We start from the raw sequence: 19313 nt of genomic DNA on the forward strand, positions 1-19313 counted from the left end.
CATTCCTCCTCATCCTCCTCTGCTGAAAGGAAAACAAATGCAGCCTATCCAATCTCTCCTCATAATTGAGATTTTCACTCAGGCAACATCGCGGTAAATCTCCTCTGCACCCTAATCAGTGCAATCATATCCTTCCTATAGTGTGATGACCAGAACTGCAGATAATATTCTATCTGTGGCCTAACCAATGTTTTATGAAGCTGTAACAAGACTTCCTTGCTCCTATGTTATATGTCCTGGCTAATGAAGGCAAGCATCCCATATACCTTCTTCACCACCCAGCTTATGTATATTGACACATTCATTTATAGAACATAGAACATAGAAAAATAAAGCGCAGTACAGGTCCTTTGGCCCTCGATGTTGCGCCGATCCAAGCCCACCTAACCTACACTAGCCCACTATCCTCCATTTGCCTATACAATGCCCGTTTAAATGCCCATAAAGAGGGAGAATCCACCACTGCTACTGGCAGGGCACTCCATGAACTCACGACTCGCTGAGTAAAGAATCTACCCCTAAAATCTGTCCTATACCTACCACCCCTTAATTTAAAGATATGCCCCCTCGTAATAGCTTATCTATGGACTCATACACAAGGTCCCTTTGTTCTTCACTATTCCCTAGGGACCTACCATTCATTGTGTATATCATTCCCTAATTAGACCTCACAAAATACATCACCTTGCATTTATTGGATTAAATTTGAAAAGCCTTTGCTCTGCCCAATTTACCAGCTGATCAATATTAGACTGTAGCCTCAGACCATCCTCCTCAGTACCAATGACACAACCAATTTTTATGTCAACTGTAAACGTGCTAATTATACCTTCTACATTTGCATCCAAACAGCAAGGGTCCCAGCACCAAACCGAATAGTGCACCGCTGGTCACAAGCTTCCAGTTATACCTCATATTTGTGAACCAGTTTTGGATCCATGTTTCAACTTGTTTTGGATTAGCCTTTCATGTGGAACCTTGTAAAAGGCTTTACTGAAGTCCATATAAATCACATGTAGACACACTGACACGTAGAGAAATTTCAAAGCTGCCTCAGCTACATTTATGAGAAGTGTAAAACTTGTACAATAAAAATAGGAAATTTAGGGTACTAATTTCTGTCAGCTATGACAGGGCAACCCTGGAACCCTTTGAGATCATGTTGGAGTCAAATGGACAAATGCAGCACATTCCACATTATTGATGTTATATGCCTTCAGAAGCTTGACCATGAGCTAATGTAGGTCAGTGAGCATTGTGGAGAGGGAATGGGAATTATTTCAAATTAAAATATGGGAAGCAGACTTTTAGATGTTCCAGACCAGGGTAGAATTTGAGGTACCAGCCAAGTGTGTGTCGGAGTTGTCCATAAAGGAGGAAACAAAGCATAGATGAAGGTTTCAGCAGCAGATACAATGAGATGAGAAAGGGTTCAGACAACATTACTGTGATGAAATAGGCAGTTTTTATGATGGCATGAATGCAAGGAAGGAAACCCATCTCAGGATCAAATGTCATAATAGCAACTATACTGATTTAACATCAGACTGTTGCCAGGGAGACAATCAGCATGCCTTTAAATTAAAGTAAAATACATTTGAAATAAACTGTCTACTAAATTAAATCCAGACAATTGTAGGAATACATTTATAGAAATGTAATGTTCCATCTTCTCTATGGTGTCTAAAATGCTTTTAAATTCTATCCACTGTAATAATCCAGTCACATCATTTCTAGGCAAAGCTACAAAGCCTCCTTGTTGATAACTGTAGCATTATCATTGTTTTGAATTATTATGGTATTATAACCCTTCAGGCAACTTCAGAAAAGGTTAATATGTATTGAAAGGGGAGGGAAAGATTGTAATGTGCAGAATATCAGCCTTTTGCATTTTGCTGAGCCAATGGCAAGAGGAGCTTGGAGCAAAAAAAGAGCTTCTAAGATTTTCCATGGCATGTCAGACTTCTACAAACTGCATCACATTAAATTAGAAATGGAAACATCTTGAACCTATCACTTCTGCAATCTGCTGAAAACCTAGTTCTTAACTATACTTGTAAACATAAATAGAATGCTCCTAGTGCAAAGGTGTGGTGACAGCAAAATTGATCCCTGCTATATGTGAAAAGCCAATATTCTGAACAATACATTTACTTTCTCCCCTACACTCCAATAAGAATGGTAAATAAAATGACTATTGCTGTTGAGAAGGTTTTAACTAATTAGTAGGGGATTGGAAAGCAAGAGGATATGACAGCATTACAGGACAGTGATTTGGATGATGATACCCAGACTGGGTGAGGAAGGAACAGAATGTACAATCACAGAAAAACTGCAGTAAATAGGGTCAAGGGATGGGAGTGGGGGAATAGTAAGAAGAGAAAATTAATGGCTGTTTACTGGTTTGTGCATAGCATATAAAACAAAACAAATTAATTGATAGCACAATTACAAGCAAATGGTTATGATTTAAAAACTATTATGGAGACATAGTCAGAAGTAGAGCAAAGCTAGGAACTAAATATTCATGGGTAAGTGACTCTTCAAAAGGAGAGGCAGGAAGGAAAGGGTGGTGGAATAGCATTGTTAGTGTAGGATGGAATAAGTATTAGAGCAAGAAATGATCTTCAAGCTGAAGATGTATAATCTAACTGGATATATATGTGAAATTACAAAGAGAACAACACACTGATCAGAGTAGTCTACAGATCCTGACAGGCAATTTGGTCGCAGTGATATAAATCATGAGGTAATGAGGGATTGTAAAAAGGACAGTCTATGAATTCTTGGTGGCTTTAACCTTCATGTAAATTTGATTAGTCAGTTTGTCAGAGTAGACACAAGGAAGAATTTATATTCAGGAAAGCTACTAGCACAATTTTTGGATCCAACCAGGGATCAAGCTATTTTCAATAAAGTAATGTGTAATGAGGCAAATTTAAGAAATTGTATCAAAGTAAAAGATTCCCCAGGAACAATGGCCATAATATGATAAAACTTAGCATTCAATTTGAGATGGAGGAACTTGGATCAGAATTGTGCTAAGCTCAAATGAATGTAATTACAAAAGTATGAGGGTAGAGTTGGCTGGAATGGACTGGGAAAGGAGTTTGGCAGCAAAGATAATTGAGGAAAATGGCAGAAATTTAATAATATAGTCATTATTCACAGAAAAGATATACCCCAGTGAGAATAAAGGTTTCTTGGAAGGAGATAAGTGAACTATGGTTAGGCCCAGAAGTTAAGGTAAGCATCAAATTAAAAGAAAGGACATATAATGTGGCAAATATTAGGAGTGAAGTAACTCCAAAGAGGCTGAATCCTGTCACCAAATCACCTTTTATTTACACATGGAGAATCCTTGACATTGATCCAGCTCTCTCAGAGCTCTGAGTGCCAGGATGTTTTGTTTAAATCTGTCAGCCAGGGCTTCCTGATTGGACCAGATTAACAGCCTGAATCAGGGAACACATATTCTATGACATCCACCTGGCTAACCTCATTACAATCACTACAAGGAGTATGCCAGAGTAGTGGGAAAATTTTAAAAACCAACAGAAGATAAAAAAAAATAGAGAAGATAAACTTTGAGTGCAAACCCACAAGTAAAGTCAAGATGGACATCAAAAGCTTATTTTAATATTTAAAAAGGAAGAGAGAGACCAAAGTCAATGTAGGCCCTTTAGAGAACAAAGCTGGGAAACAACAATTGGGAATCAGAAAATGGCAGAGGAATTGAATAAACACTTTGCATCAGCCTTCACGATAGGAGACACTAATAGTATTCCAAAAATCCTAAATATTCAAGGGAAAAAAAAAGGACAAAATAAATATAATAGATACCATTCCACTTGAGAAAAAGTACTGGGGAAACTAATGGGGCTAAAGACCAATAGGTCCCCTGGACCTGATGGGATGCATTGTAAGATATTAAAGGAAGCAACTACAGAGATAATGGATGCACTAGTAGTCATCTTCCAATAACCTTTAGGTTCTGGAAAAATTCTGGAGTAGTGGGAAACTGCCAATATATAATTTACTTAAAAAGGGAAGGAGATTTAAAAAAAAGGTTACTATAAGCCTGTTAGCTTAACATCTGTTTTGGGAAAACGTAAAGGATGTATCAGCAGTGCATTTAGAAATATATAATTTAACCAAGCATAGTCTGCATGGCTTCATGAAGAGGAGATCATGCCTGACAAATGTATTGGAATTATTTGAGAAGTAACAAGCAGGTTAGATAAAGGGAAAGTAACGAATGTATAAAATGTATTCAGCATTTTCAGAAGATGAGGTCCCACACATTAGGTAACTTAATAAGATAAAAGCTTTTGGTGTTGGAGGTAATATGGAATCCCTACCGTACAGAAGGAAGCCATTATTTTGGCCCATCAAGTCCGTACCTGACTTTTCGAAGAGTATCCCATCCAGATCCACCCTGTCCCCATAACCCTGCATTTACCGTGGCCAATCCACCTAGCCTGCACATCTTTGGACACTGGGAAGAAACCACAGCACCCAGAGGAAACCAATGCAGACACAGGGAGAATGTACAAGCTCCACACAGACAATCACCCAAGGGTGGAAACAAACAGGGTCAGTGCTGTGAAGCAACAGTGCTAACCACTGAGCTGTCTCCGTAGCATGGATCGAGGATATGACAATCTCATAGAAGTTGGGATAAGGGGAGCATTTTCAAGATGGCAGTCTATCACTAGTGAAGTGCCACAAGGGTCAAGGCTGGTCTACAGTTATTTACAATATATATTAATGGCTTAGTTGTGGAAAATGAATTTATTCTTGTCAAGTTTGTGGATGACACAAACGTAGGTGGGAACGCAAGAGGTGACTTTGACATATTGAGTCTGCAGATGGATATAGATAGGTTAGCTAGAAGTCAAAAAATTTGACAGATGGAATATAAATGTGGGAAAATGTGAGATTATGCAGTTCGGCAGGAAGAATAGAGTAGTTGAATATTATTTAAATGGAGAAAAACTGCAAAAAGCTACTGCAGAAAGGATTTTGAAAGTCTTTGTACAAAGATCTCAAAAACTAGCACACAAGTTCAGCAAACAATAGGGAAGTTAAATGGAATATTGGCCTTTATTTCAAAGAGAATAGTACACAATAATAGGAAAGTCTTACTAAAACCATACAAGGTACTAGTTAGACCACAGCTGAAATACTGTGAATAGTTTTGGGCCCTTTATCTAAGGAAAGATATACTGGAATTAGAAGCAGTGGAGGGCAGGTTCACTGAGCTGATACTGGGTATGGATGGACTGACTTAGGAAGAGAAATTGAATAGGTTAGATTTGTACTCAGAGTTTAAAAGAATGAGAGGAGCCTTTATTGAAATGTGAAAGATCTTCAGGACTTGACTGGTTAGATACAGAAATGTTGTTTCCCCTTTTGGGAGAGTCTAGGACCAGAAGGAATAATCTCTGAATAAAGAGTTGTCCTTTTAAGACAACAATGAGAAGGAATTTCTTCTTTCAAAGGGCAGTGAAATTGTATTCCATGGAGAGTTTTAGAGATTGGGTTGTTAAGTATAATCAAGGCTGAGATAGATGTTAATCAGTCAGAGAATCTGGAGAAAAGGCAGGAAAGTGGAGTTGAGGGTTATTAGGTCAGCCATGATCTCATTAAATGATGGAACAGGTTTAATGGACAGAATGGCCTGTTTCTGTTCCTATGTCTTATGGTCTAAAGACCTTAAGTTCAATTTGTCTGAATGCTTACAGTATTAATATAAAAAGGCTAATTTATTTTAAAATTGAATAGTTGTAAGGCTGTGGAATTCCTTTCCAGAGTGAGTGATTGATGTAGAAATTAAATGTCCCTGAACTTCCACAACTGTCTGCAACTACAGCTCAGCTAAAACTGCAGCAGTGTCATTCAAGATCAGGTTGGTTAGGTCGATGTAAGAAAAGGAGAAGAAAGGACATAGACAATGAGCAGTTCATTGATACGAAGGGCTACAGTACAGAAAAAGGCTCTTCAGCCCAACTAGTCTGCACCAGTCAAAACAAGCCTCCTAACTATTCCAATCTCATTTTCTAGCACATGGCCCATTGCCTTGTATGTCTTCCCAGTGTAAGTGTGCTTCTAAATATCTTGAGGTTTTCTGCCTCTACCACTCTTACAGGCAATGAATTTCAAGTTCCCACCATCCTCTGGCTGAAAATAAATTCCACACATTTCCCCTAAACCTCTTGCCCTTACTACAAGTCTATGCCCCCGGTCATTGATCCCTCAACTAGGGGGAAAGGTTCTTGTCTGACTATTCTGTCTAGACCCCTCGTAATTATATACATCTCACTCAGCTCCCCCTTCAGTACCCTCTGTTCCAAGGAAAAGAACTCCAATCCAATCTCTCTTTGTAACTAAAACTGTCCAACCCAGACAACATCCTGGTAAATTTCCTCTGGACCCTCTCCAGTGCCATGCATCCCTTCTGTGATATGGATTACAGAACTACACAAAATACTCTAGCTGTGAGCTAAACAACATTTTGTACAGTACAGGCATCACCTCCCTGCTCTTAAATTTTATGCGTCAGCTAATAAAGACAAAAATCCCATTCGCCTTCTTAACTGCTAACTGACTACTACTGTAGAATAAATAGACCTTATTAGACTGAATGAATTGTTTCTGTGTTTTAACATATTTCTCTGTTAGGATCAAAATTTCATCTGTGATATTTTATAACCAGGTTTACCGACCAGGCTTCTGAAAGGAAGAAATGGACGTAAGCCAGAGTCCAGGTCAGGATTATGTTGGGCCTCTGAAGAGAATAGTATCTAAAATGGAATAAAATTGTGATACAATTATAAAGGAGCAATTGTAAAGTTATTTCTGTGGTGGATACCTGTATCCCTTCGACAAGCAATTTGTCTCCCGGAAGTGGAAACAAATTAACTTGTTATGCCCTGCGTGATACAGCCAGTGCCATTGGTATCTCAGGGAGGAGAAAGTGAGAACTGCAGATGCTGGAAATCAGACTAAAGAGTATGGCACTGGAAAATCACAGCAGGTCAGGCAGCATCCGAGGAGCAGTAGAATCAACATTTCAGGCATAAGCCCTTCATTCACTGGTATTTCAGTGCATTCTGACATGGTTGCAGGCAGGTAGGGAGTTTTACAAGTTATGTTACCACCTTACAACCTGGCTGAATGAGATAGACTTAACAGACCATCTGTATTTATCAGTCTACTGTTTTCATATTCCTTTTTCCATCGATATTGATGAAGTAAGCAGCTAAGATCCCAGATAACTCTATATATATATTCTTGGTCTCGGTATACCTATCAAAAGGTAGCCATATATACCCATCAACAGGCAAAATGCTTTACTTCTCTTTTTCTTCATCATATCATTCAACACTTCTTCCATGTGGTCATTGGTTATGTATGAACAATGGCTATTGGCAAGTTAGTGAAATGATAAGTTATATCCAGTACCCATCATAGCCAAGCTTAAGCATGCTCTCATAATTGTCCACACACACACATTGCATTTGTTATTACTCAATAGACCTCAATTTAAGGAACAATGGCTGATATATTTCCTTATTGATTCTGAGGATATGATCAATTGTACAACTTCTGTTGATGCCTGGTTTCAAGTTCCATCTGCTCCAGAGGTAATAATTATTTCCGAACAGGTTGGTTCAGAAATATTTAGGATCTCTACTCCTGCACCCCTGGGTTAATTGAGTGCGGTCAAGACCAGTAATTAAATCTCAGACTTTACTGATTAACACAACTCAATACCACATAGTGTAGTGCAATTATGTATGCAACTTGAAAGACTTTCTGATGCTGTGCTAGCAACAGGGCCATTTTTATTAAGTCCGTCCTAATCATTCCTGACAACTTGCAACATTAATCTTGACGCTTTCTTTTTCAGCCTATCGTGTTGCTAATGGAATCAACTGAAGCTGTAAACTTCGCTTGTTTGATAGCAGGTTATTACCGGTTATTCATTGATGCAAAGAAGATGATATTCTGTAGTGCCAAAGTTCAACCACAAGTGAATAAGGCAGGTATGGTTGGTACATTAAAAGTTTCAATCCTGAAATTACTTTACAGACTACAGTCACAATTACTGATAAAGTTTTCATTAACATGATTTCTGTGGTTACTTATCATAATGATTGGAATAAATGAAACTAATTGATCCAAACACTGCCCTCTTAAATGCAAATGTAATCACACAATCTGAGATTTCCCCTTTATTTATCTATTTGATTTAATTGTTCTATAAGAACATTTACACTTGCAAATGTTTAAATCATTCTGTTGTCAACCACAGTACAGGCTTGCAATACTTGTAGCTGTTTACTCATCAATCCATGCTCTCAGTCAAGAATGCTGAAGACAGTTGATTTGGTTGACAATTCAGCAGCCTATCCGGACACAATATAAATGTAATATGTTTACAAAGATAAGACCATCAATGTATCTAGGTCTGAAGCAGTCAAGTCATCCAAATTATGAGTGCGTCCACCACATCATACAAGATAACAGATCCTCAAATGACTCTGATCGATACTGTCAACACTTTTGTACTGTACAAGTGTGACAGTGTTAAGCGACAATGCAATGTAGACAGAAGGTAGATATGGTAAAGTGAAAGAGCCATCACCCCAAAGATGAATCCCATTCCTCTGGAACATGTAATAGTTTTTGAAGAGTTAATATTGGAGTTTACATTAAGTCCCACCCAATCTAATGACATCATACAGTTCTGTGTTGAGTATAGATGAGCCAAGTTCTCGATGGAATCCCAATGGAAACAAATGTGTCATCATTGTCCTGTGATGTTTTAGTGATGATATATGAATAAACAACCAATTAAGTGATTCATAGCTTTTAACGTTTTGTTAAAGCTTAGATCAGGAGGATTAACTGAAGCACTTTACATCAACTATGGTTGTAGTTGGTTCCACAGCTCCATACACACGGTGGCAGTGGTGGCATCATTGTTTAAATACAGCTTGGTAACAATATTGGAAAATCTGTTGGACCGAGGAGAAAAAGGTGCCAGAGGGCAAATGCATTTTAAGTTTTATACACTTTACTGCTTTAAAAATACTCAGTCAGCAGTTGCAAAGCCTTAAGCAAATGAGCAAGCAGCAGAACACATGATGATAAAAGGATAAATGTTGGAGACTGCATTAAACTTCTCCAACCAGATGTCTTATATTCTTGGGAGCAGAAAAGAGAACGTTAGCTTAAAATCCTAATGGTGACAGATGTGTCGTCATTATTTTATAGACTTAGCTATTATGTCCTTTTAGCCAATCTAAATTGTACCTGTTTTATCATGCAGTAAACCACATCTTGGTAAGACAAGTACCTCTTTTCATTAACGCTTACTAGTGGTTCATCTTCTATCACTGTTAACCAAATAGGCTGTTAACCCAAGATGGAAAAGAAGATTGAGTTTGATTGAGTGATGGTGGCCATAAAACAATCATGGATTGCCTTAATCATGAATGAAAGGTAATAGTAGGCCCTCTTATGGTGCAGTGATCATCTCCCCTTGAACCGAGAGACCTAGGTTCCAGGCCCACCTGGTCCAGAGATGTGTAATAGCACCTCTGAACAGGTTGATTAGGAAAAATAGGTGAAAGGTAGTAATGATATCACTAGACTAGTCATCCAGAATCTCAAGCTTGATTTGTTGAGTACATGAGTTTGCACCCCACCACAGCAAATACTGAAATTTTAATCAAATTAAGAAAAATAGAAAAGAGGATTGTTGCGGTTACATCTGCACTTGGCTCTCTATTGAGAGGGAACATGTGGTGTGCAACAGCATGGTACAGGCCTGAGAGATTGTTGAGCACCACTGGGAATGGGTGCATCATCACTCCAGATAATGTTACTTTGGTTCAATAAGTTGCTGTTCATTTTTTAAAAGTTCCTGTTAACTGTTTGATTATATTTTTTGTTCCATCAGGGCCTGTCTAATCATTTGTTGTTTGAAAAGAAGGCTGATAGAGCCTTTGTGGTGCACTGTTGTGTCCCTACCAGGAGACTCAGGTTCCAGTCCCTTCTGTTTCAGACTGTGTAATAACATCACTAAACAGGTCAATTAAAAAATATCTAACATGATAGAATTAGCGACTATGAACTTTAGGTTGGCAGTTCAATACCAATGATACCACTGTCCAGTGCCTGGCTATTGAGGTGCTCTAGCTCATTTAGGGTGCCAGATGTAGCTGCTCTGAGTGCCATCTTACAGGAGTTGAGTGCTGGTCATACACCAGTTGGTGACCTCCGTGCTGTGGTACCAGCTTGTGCTTTTGACCTGCCCCCCAGTTTTGTATCGAACGTCCAGAGTGTGTGGGTTAACATCTCCTGGGACAAGAACATCACTGGGTCATTGCAGAGGTTCTGGTCAGAGGCTGATATTCATCTGCACCGAGATGACAAAGTTCAATTTTCACACACTGCAGCATTAACTTTACATCAAACCTCCTCCCACATTGTGAGTCCTGGTGATGGATTTCTTCCACCAGATACACAACTGCAATTACGGTATACATATCTTACGTATACACTGTGAGGTTCTGCAGGTATCCCTCAGGACAATGCCTGTCTTTTACAAGTATCTGATCAAGGTTTGACACATGGTTGATTTACACCGTATCTTTCTACTGCTGGGATTGGTGTACAGGAATCCATACCTTCAACATCAGAGGTTCAAGTGATGGCACAATCCAGAATGTACTGGCGGGTCGAGGCCGGAGCTTGATGTTATCACAGAGTTAACAAATGTAGCAACGGGAGGATGTCTTGCTCATGGCCAATGTCATTCTTTACCTGAAAATGGTGGTGCTCAGATCAGACATCTGGCATTGGTGGAAGATATTCAGGTGTGTGGTGTTCTTTCTCCTGTGCATATCGGCTTCAGATTCCAAAAACTTCCGCAACCTAAATTACTCCGGCTCAGTGGGTTCTCCTATATGGGCTGCCACTGTACACCATTCACATCTTCTCCTTTGCCTTGCCTTCATATTCTATTTTGTCATTGGGCAGTGGGTATCCCCAGCGGAGGGCATTCTATGTGAGAGTTCTCCTGCTTTCCATCAGGAACCTTGGGTGGAGGGCGTTGTATGCAGTAGTCTCAAGTACCATATATTAAGATGGTTCACAGATTCCTAACCGAGCTGTTTATTTTGCAATGCTGTGGAATCTGTGGACCATGTGTATGTTGCCTGTGGGAGGCAATACACTCACTTCAATTATTTGAAATATCCTTTGTTACTTTATTTACACTTCAGCCCCCATGCTTCTGATCTTTGGCATCCAGTGCAGTGGACAGACATGCTTCTGGCTTTACCTGAAGTTTCCATCACTTGGTCCAGGCAGCAGGCCATGGAGGGACTGACAATTCCAGAATGCATGTCTCTCTTCCATGGCTACTTTCAAGTCCATCTGTCCTTGGAGACAGAGAATGCAGTGTCCACCAATGGCCTCAAAATTTTCAGAGGGAGGTGGCCACCACAGGGGATGATGTACCCAATTTCCCTATCCAGCTCCATTTTAATTTAATTCCCTTCCTATCTCCCTACCTTTCCTCACATTTGTTGAAGGGACTGTGCTTGGTTTTTATTATTAGAAGCATGGGTGATTTAGTGGTGGGGTATAAGTAAAGAAAAGTAACTTGGGTGATTTGGTGGTTACAAGAAATGTTCAGAGGTACATAAAAATATCTCTAGATAAAACAAAGAAAACAAGAGGATTATTCATGGCTACATCTGCACTTGTGTCTATTGAGAGAGATGCCATACTGAAAGGGTGGTGTACTGTTTGAGATGCTGTTTTTCAATTAAGTGTTAAACCAAGCCTGGAATGCCCTTTCAGATGAATGCAAAAGTTCGAATGGCACTGTTTTGAAGGAGAGCAGTTCTGCTTCATTTCATGTCCAATGTTTATCACTCAATCCGCATCACTAAAACAGATTATGTGACAAAGAGCACATTGCTGTTTATAGCACCATGTTGTCCAAACATTGGCTACTCTGTATATTACCCAAGTACAATGACTATTTGTAAAAAATACTTCATTGGCTATTAAGTACTTTCGATGTGTTGACATGATGAGTGAAATAAATATAGATACTTCATTCATTTATTTCCACTATTAATAAGGTGCAGTGAGTATAAGAATGTCATGTAACTGCAATACATTCACAAATTATACTTTGAAGCTAACCAACTTAGAGTACTGTTCTAACTCCACCAGTACTCCACTGCCCACATTCCCAAAACATAAAATTTGTAACTCTGACCCCATTTTCTATCAATATTTGCAAACCTGTAACCTTAAGATGTTAACACTGCTTCACAAGCATTTGTATTTAGTTAGTTTTTGAGGAAACAGTTTTGGTGAGACAGTTAAATTCAGTTTTTGGAAGAGAAAGGTAGTATTCCAAAAGATTCTGCTAAGATCTTAGCATTTGACTGCTTCACATCTCCCATCCCTCGATAAAATATTGAAACAAGCTTTGGAAAAATTCCAGCCATCAGCCACTCACTGATATGTCTTGCAAAGTGGCTATTCTTTCAGTGAGCCTGACACTGAATATTGTCAGGCTACTTCACAGTTGGGTGCTTCACAGCTGAGCCTAGCCCTGTACTCATTGCTATTCACACATGCACCCTTCCAACAGGGAACACAGAATATTGGCCAAGCTGAATATTCCTGGCTGATTTTTTTCTTTTCTAGCCAAATATACAGTCTTGCCATAGTCCTGCTAACCCCATCACAATATCAATCAGCAGTTGAACCACAATCTTTGTTCTTTGTAAGATGTTGTATTACATGGGCTGGTGCATTTAACTCTGGCAAACTCTTTTTTCCCTTAATTTTTCATGAAAGTGATAACTTATTATTTAGCTGTCGCAACCTGTGATGGAATAAAGCAATTTCTGCATTGATCTATTCATTACATATACTTTATTGCAAATCTTAAATAACATTTCCTCTCAACATCTTGCATGTTACATTTGTGCATAGGAAAGTGTAATTGCAACATAGTGTACATGTTTTGACAGGTGTAGAGTTGCTCAAGCAGGTTGATCATGCAGCTCATAAATTTGGAATCTCACTATTGTTAAACCAAAACACTGAATGCCACAAATGGGTACCTATTCTCAACAGATATTCAAATCAAGGCTCACTTCCAACAGTTGCATTTCAATCAAAGATAAACCTCTCTTTGATACAGACATAGGAAAGAAAATCTTCTGCTGGTTTCCATCTTTTGCCTTCCCTCAACTAATGAATCAGTAGTCCTTCAAAATGAACATCATTTGGAAGTCACATTGAGGGTAACAAGGGGGAAAAAAAACTCTGGAAGGAGGACTTCACGATCCACTACTGGGAGTGACTCAATAGCACTACTACTGAGCAAACCCTGAAGTATGTATCTGCTGCAATAGATCTGCAGTGGAACCAACAAAGAGAAAAGGCTGAGTTGATCTGAGCTTTACTGCCATAGATGCCTCTGTCCATAACAATATTAGTGAGAATTGCAGAGTCCTTGTGGAGACCAAGTCCCATCTTCACAATTTGAAAACTATCCATGTTGTGAAACCATTGGTTTCTCTCTCTACAGATGCAGCTATTCATAGAGTATTTCCATATTTCTGATTTTTGATCAAGGAAATTAGTTTACTTTTTCTCATTGTTCTCTCCCACTAGAATTTTAGTGCTGCTTAACAAAAATACTAGACAAATAGCTTTTCACTCAAGAATGTTCCCATGGAGTGTGGATAGAAATGGCAATTTACAATCAGCATGGATTTTCTGGTCAGAAAGCAGATGCATGAGTGGTTAAAAATATCCAGAAAAATTACCTACCGATGTTGTCTTTCTGCAGTTTTCAACTGAATCTTTCTTCTGAGCTATGGGAGTTTCCCTTCAAGTTGCTGCGAAGATTCAAAATCTAGAAACTGCAAAATAATCCTATCCTAAAACAGAAACAACATCAGCATCTGCCCTGTTTTCACCAATATACCTGCACTGGGCCAGTGAAAGGGAGATAAGTTAGTTCCATTCAGCAAATCTCAGCTTGTTATAAAGTCTTCTGATGCCATTTGTGCTTTACTATATTTTTGACCATGTAATATACAGATCATTGCATTCAATTGAATCAAGTTATCTTGAAATTTATTTACAACACTAATAATTTACAAGGATACAATAAGAGATTTATACACAGCTTGGATTTTGCATATAGAAATTACTGTACACTTCACACAGTTGACTGACTCCATTACACAGAGAGAGTGACCGAAGATGAGGCAAGAATTTTTATACTAGAACATTAGATGTTGTGATGTCATGTAACTCTCTTAAGTACACACTCCAGTCTAGTCTGGGAGGTATTACATGAAACAACACTTATGGAGAAGGATATGTATAAGGATGCATATTCCTAAATGTCTCTATACATTCAGATTGCACTTTCGTGGACATACAACATGACCAGATCTGTTCCTTATGATGATGACATGTTAAAGTAGTTTCACTCTGTGACATGCTCTGTTGCTGCAAATGGAGATGGATGGATTTTTCCTGGCATAATATCTTCAGTATCTAAGTAGTGATCCTATGTGGTAGGTAGTTGATGATATGCAGTTTAAATATGTTGTCTATTTCTTCACAAATCTTGACCATTTCTTGACAAAGTCATATGATCTAAGCTGAATGCAATGATCTAATAGCTTTCTATAAATCAGTTTGTTCATGTGAAATGTGTCTGCTTTGTGCTGCTTCTGGGTTGAATGATTGTCTCTATGTTCTTGAACTATTTTCTCCCTTCTTTCCAACAATGCATTGTACACATATGGCTGTGTAGTGAGAGTCAAAAAAGAGCTATGCAGATCTGTTTCCCAAACAGAAGTGTTGCTGGATATAGTAAGCTATTGCCTAGAGGGATAGCACAGACTTAACATAACTATTCAAAAATGTTAGCAAGTCACTTTATATTTGATGATAATGGATTCTTTGGTCTGAACAGTGTATTCTGCAAGACCACTCTATTGAGAGTAATGAGAAGAAGAGGCGATATGTTGAACATTTCATTTCTTGCATGTGTTTTGGAAGAACTCACTGGTGTACTGTGTGTCACTGTCAGACACAATTTGTTGAGGTACACCACAATATTGAATATGGCAGTCAATGTTTCAACAACTGTTATACTACTGGTATTTTTGATTCACAACACTAAAGGGAACTTAGTGAAGTAGTCAGTCACCAGAATGTAATTGTATCCTTGAACATGTTAAATCATGCACCATGATTCAGGAGGAATCCTGTGCAGATGGAGAGGTTCTCTTGATGGTTGAGGTTGATGGAATTGACATATTTCTCACAGCTTGATAAGTTCAGCAATTGCTTTATTAATGCTGGACCAATATTTGAAGTCATACACGAGTCTCTTGGTTTTTGTTGGCGCCCATATCACCTATGGACCAGCAGGTCCCAGCATTAGGTTAAGAGGAATATGAATTGTTTGCTCTTGAAGATTACATTTTTGAACAGTTATTAGCTTGTCTCTCAATGATCAGAATTAAAATACCAACTTGGGGTTCTGTTGGATGCCTTCAGGCTGATAATGGCCTTTTTTGACCTGTTGCACCTGGTGATTATCCACCTTGCTTGCTGCTGCTCTGCATGGTTGTAACAAATATGTAAGAGATTGATGTTAACCTTTGGAATCTTTGGTGTTGCACCTGATGGATTTATAATAACGTGGAGATCCATGCATGTCAGTAGAGTGATGATTAAAGGTCTGTTGTTCTTTGACAGTTATCTTGTGTTTCAGAAAGTAAAGATTGATTCTTTGCTTAAGTAACTGAAGTTCTTGCAAAATGTGACTATCTGACAGTCATGGTTAGATGCTTGCTTTCAATCATTCTTTTGTTTAGCTTTATGCTGTCTAAAATATGGTGTAAGAATCTGTCTCGTGTGTAGAGCTTTTGTATATTTTTTGTTGGCTTATGAGGATATTTTTATATTACATTATTGTCCCTTTAAAAATTATAGACTTTTAGAGGCAGGTTTTGCCTGTAAATAGTGTTTGCACCAAAACAAAAGGAGAGATGACAATAATGTGGACTTTTAAAAAATTTTATGCAAATTTGGAAAAAGAAAATGGCAGACTAGCCTAATGTTTGAACACAGGTAAGCCTTATTAATGTAAGTATTTTTTTTCATACTTATATGCTGTATTTTCTTTTAGAAGCACTTAGAGCTGTCCTCTTAGGACCATTTAAAATTCCCTTTTTAAAAAATTGGATCAGCAGTTTCTTCCCTTTGTTTTTTTTTTGGAAAAGGATAGAGAGAAAGGCAGAGAGTTTACAGTGCTTCTGTACAGTTTGTCATTTTAACTTCAGCTCTGAATTTAAACAAATTGATGGCTGACTGTTAGGGAAAAAAACCTTTCATAACTACCACTCTGCTATCACCTTTTCAGGCTTTAGCATCCTTTACTGCCACAAAATAGCTTTCACAACCAGCTTTTAGAGCCCATTTGCTGCTACCATAATGCTATTTGTGGTTTATTAACTATTAATAAAATATACTACAGATAGTTGTTCTGCTGAGTCAGATATCTTGAAGATTATTTGAAACATTAGCTACTTACAAAGCTACAATATCACAGTTTGTGTCCTTGCATACTGTTGTTACTGTGTACCACATACATATAACTGACAGATTACACACACACCATTATGTAGAGAGAGGGACTGAAGATGAAGCTGGTGCCTTTATACCAGAAACTCACATGTTCTGATGTCATGCAATTGTCTTAAATTTACAGGCCATCCTAGTATAGAATCTTTGCCATTATATATCTTCCACCAAGAAGGATAGGAAATTCTGAATCATGTGACAATTATAACTGCAAAGATACTCATAATTGTCTGAATGTATGAGTGATACAACATCCAGAGATTCAAAAATTGACTTCCAAATGAAAGAGCAACTTTTTAAAATTAAGTTTCAGTTGTAAAACTCTATTCTAACAAGTTTAATTGTTTACTTTAAACGAACGACAACTTGACCTGTCACTAATCTGGGTTAAAATCATATAACTATAGAAAGGATTGCAACAATTATTTATTTCCAATATATCTAACAATATGCTTCCACGCACATTCCTTTTCTCTTTTTCCAAACAGTTCTAATTGATATATTCACAAAGCAAGCTACCTATAATAAATGTTACAGTCAGTGGTTTGCAGGAGCATTACCCAATATTAACTTTAATCATAGATTTTAAAAGGCAGATGATTTTAGTTTAATGTATTTTGAGTGATTAAATTGGTTTTCTTTTATTCAGTCAATAAAAACAATGTAGAAAAATTTACAAATTACAAGTTAGGTATATGAATATTTGAGTCAGACTGAGGTGAATCCCAATGTTTTAAAAACAGTTCATCTGCATTCTATGTAGATGATTCAAGTTGTTTTAAGTAGTTGACTGTAATAAAGTGCAGTTTATAATGATTTCTTGGTATTATTATAATTATGTTTCAATCAGTAATTTGATAGTGTTGTCAATTATGTACAAGTCAACAATCTCAAATTAGCTACACAACTTTGTATTAAAAGATGTGAAAAGGAATAAAACACTAGATCTCTTAAAGCTCTCTGAAAAGTTTCTTATTTCAGCAAGGCATCTTCAAAATTTTGAAGACTTTATAACTATAAAAAGGTGAGCCTTAATGGGCAAAATAATCTGACATTGTAATTCCTTAGCTCAAGTGTGGTCAAATTTCAGATTCAAGAATATCAGCTGACAGACGTTTCATCCCCTGTCTAGGTGACATCCTCAGTGCTTGGGAGCCTCCTGTGAAGTGCTTCTGTGATCTTTCCTCCGGCACAGAAGCGCTTCACAGGAGGCTCCCAAGCACTGAGGATGTCACCTAGACAGGGGACGAAACGTCTGCAACACAAATTCCCAGCTCGACGAATAGAACCACAACAACGAGCACCCGAGCTACAAATCTTCTCACAAACTTTGAATATCATCTGACAGTTAAAACATAACATGATAGTTCATTGATATTTGGCATGAGGTTTGTTTCAAATTTTACCCCGACATTGACAAGTTTCTCCTTTATTTGGAATAAGCAACTCAAACTGTCAAAATGAGTCAAGAGTCATTTTTTTTCATTAGTTGACCATCCTTGCCATCAGCACCAAACTATAACTCAATGCCACCCCATAGTCATCCAATGTAATATTATACTTCTGGATTAAAAATGCATGAGAGAGCTCTTTGGCTTTCCAGTCAATCTGGTTACTACATTAATTTGAACTCATTCAATTTATTTGCAATTCCAAGTTCTTGCAATGAATGTTCTTTGGCATTGGGGGTGAAGTGGAAGATCGTGATAAAAGATGTGAGAAGATTGGCAGAACATCTAATTCTTCTGTTAATAACATGATTCCCAATCCAGACTTCTCCTCCCATAGAAGACGAGTCAACTAATCAATTCTCTGAAAATGTCTTACCCTATACTCTCTCTGATGCTAGCCCAGATCATGATAAACGAATATTCTCTTAATATTCTTGATGGTGATATTTAAACAGTATTAAATCATGACTAGGGTTTCCACGAAAATGCAAATATTGTAGAGAATCAAAGAAAAATATTAAAATGTTTGGCAATCATACACAGAAGTGGTTTAACCACAAAGTAATGATGGAAACTGAAATTAACTGTAACAATGATTACAGGTATAGTATTAGACAATGATGTGTATGATGATTTTTAACTATATGTATTGTACCTGCAAATTTTATATGGCCATTGAAGTAAAGAAAAGTATTTATCTAATTTCTGTCATGCATGGCTTCATTACCATTAATTTCAATTTCTCAAATCCACATTGAATATATAAGAATGCTGAAGTTTTTAAACCTATTTACATTCTGTCACTTGTGCTGTTTTTCTTTCATTTTGTAGGTCTTGCTTCTTTAACTTAATCATGCAGCAAATATTTGGAAATGAGCCATTGATGGTTGATAAATTATTCACAGAAATATTGTGCAGACATCCATATTTATTGCAGTTCAGAATTATATATTAATATAATACAAAATGAAGTGAGTTTGCTACACACATTTCATACTTATCAATATGAACATGTAATGCCTTCACATGCATTTGTATGCTATACACATGGGTGTTTACAAATGTTGTAAAACTGCCATTCCATTAGTTTTAGCCTGAAGGCATTGCTGAGGTTTGGTTCAGGTTTACCTTCTGATA

At 37.7% G+C, this 19313-nt stretch overlaps 1 protein-coding gene across 1 annotated transcript in view; it reads left to right on the top strand.

Annotated features, from left to right (window-relative positions):
• The window catches only part of frmpd3 (FERM and PDZ domain containing 3), a 532412-nt gene that overhangs the window by 497030 nt on the left and 16069 nt on the right, over positions 1 to 19313 (top strand). Inside the window, exon 16 of the mRNA XM_043705300.1 lies at positions 7916 to 8051. Within this exon, the coding sequence (XP_043561235.1) occupies positions 7916 to 8051 (136 nt within the window). The remainder of the gene's footprint in view (positions 1 to 7915; positions 8052 to 19313) is intronic.

Source organism: Chiloscyllium plagiosum, chromosome 15, assembly GCF_004010195.1.
Source record: "Chiloscyllium plagiosum isolate BGI_BamShark_2017 chromosome 15, ASM401019v2, whole genome shotgun sequence".
Classification (NCBI taxonomy): domain Eukaryota; kingdom Metazoa; phylum Chordata; class Chondrichthyes; order Orectolobiformes; family Hemiscylliidae; genus Chiloscyllium; species Chiloscyllium plagiosum.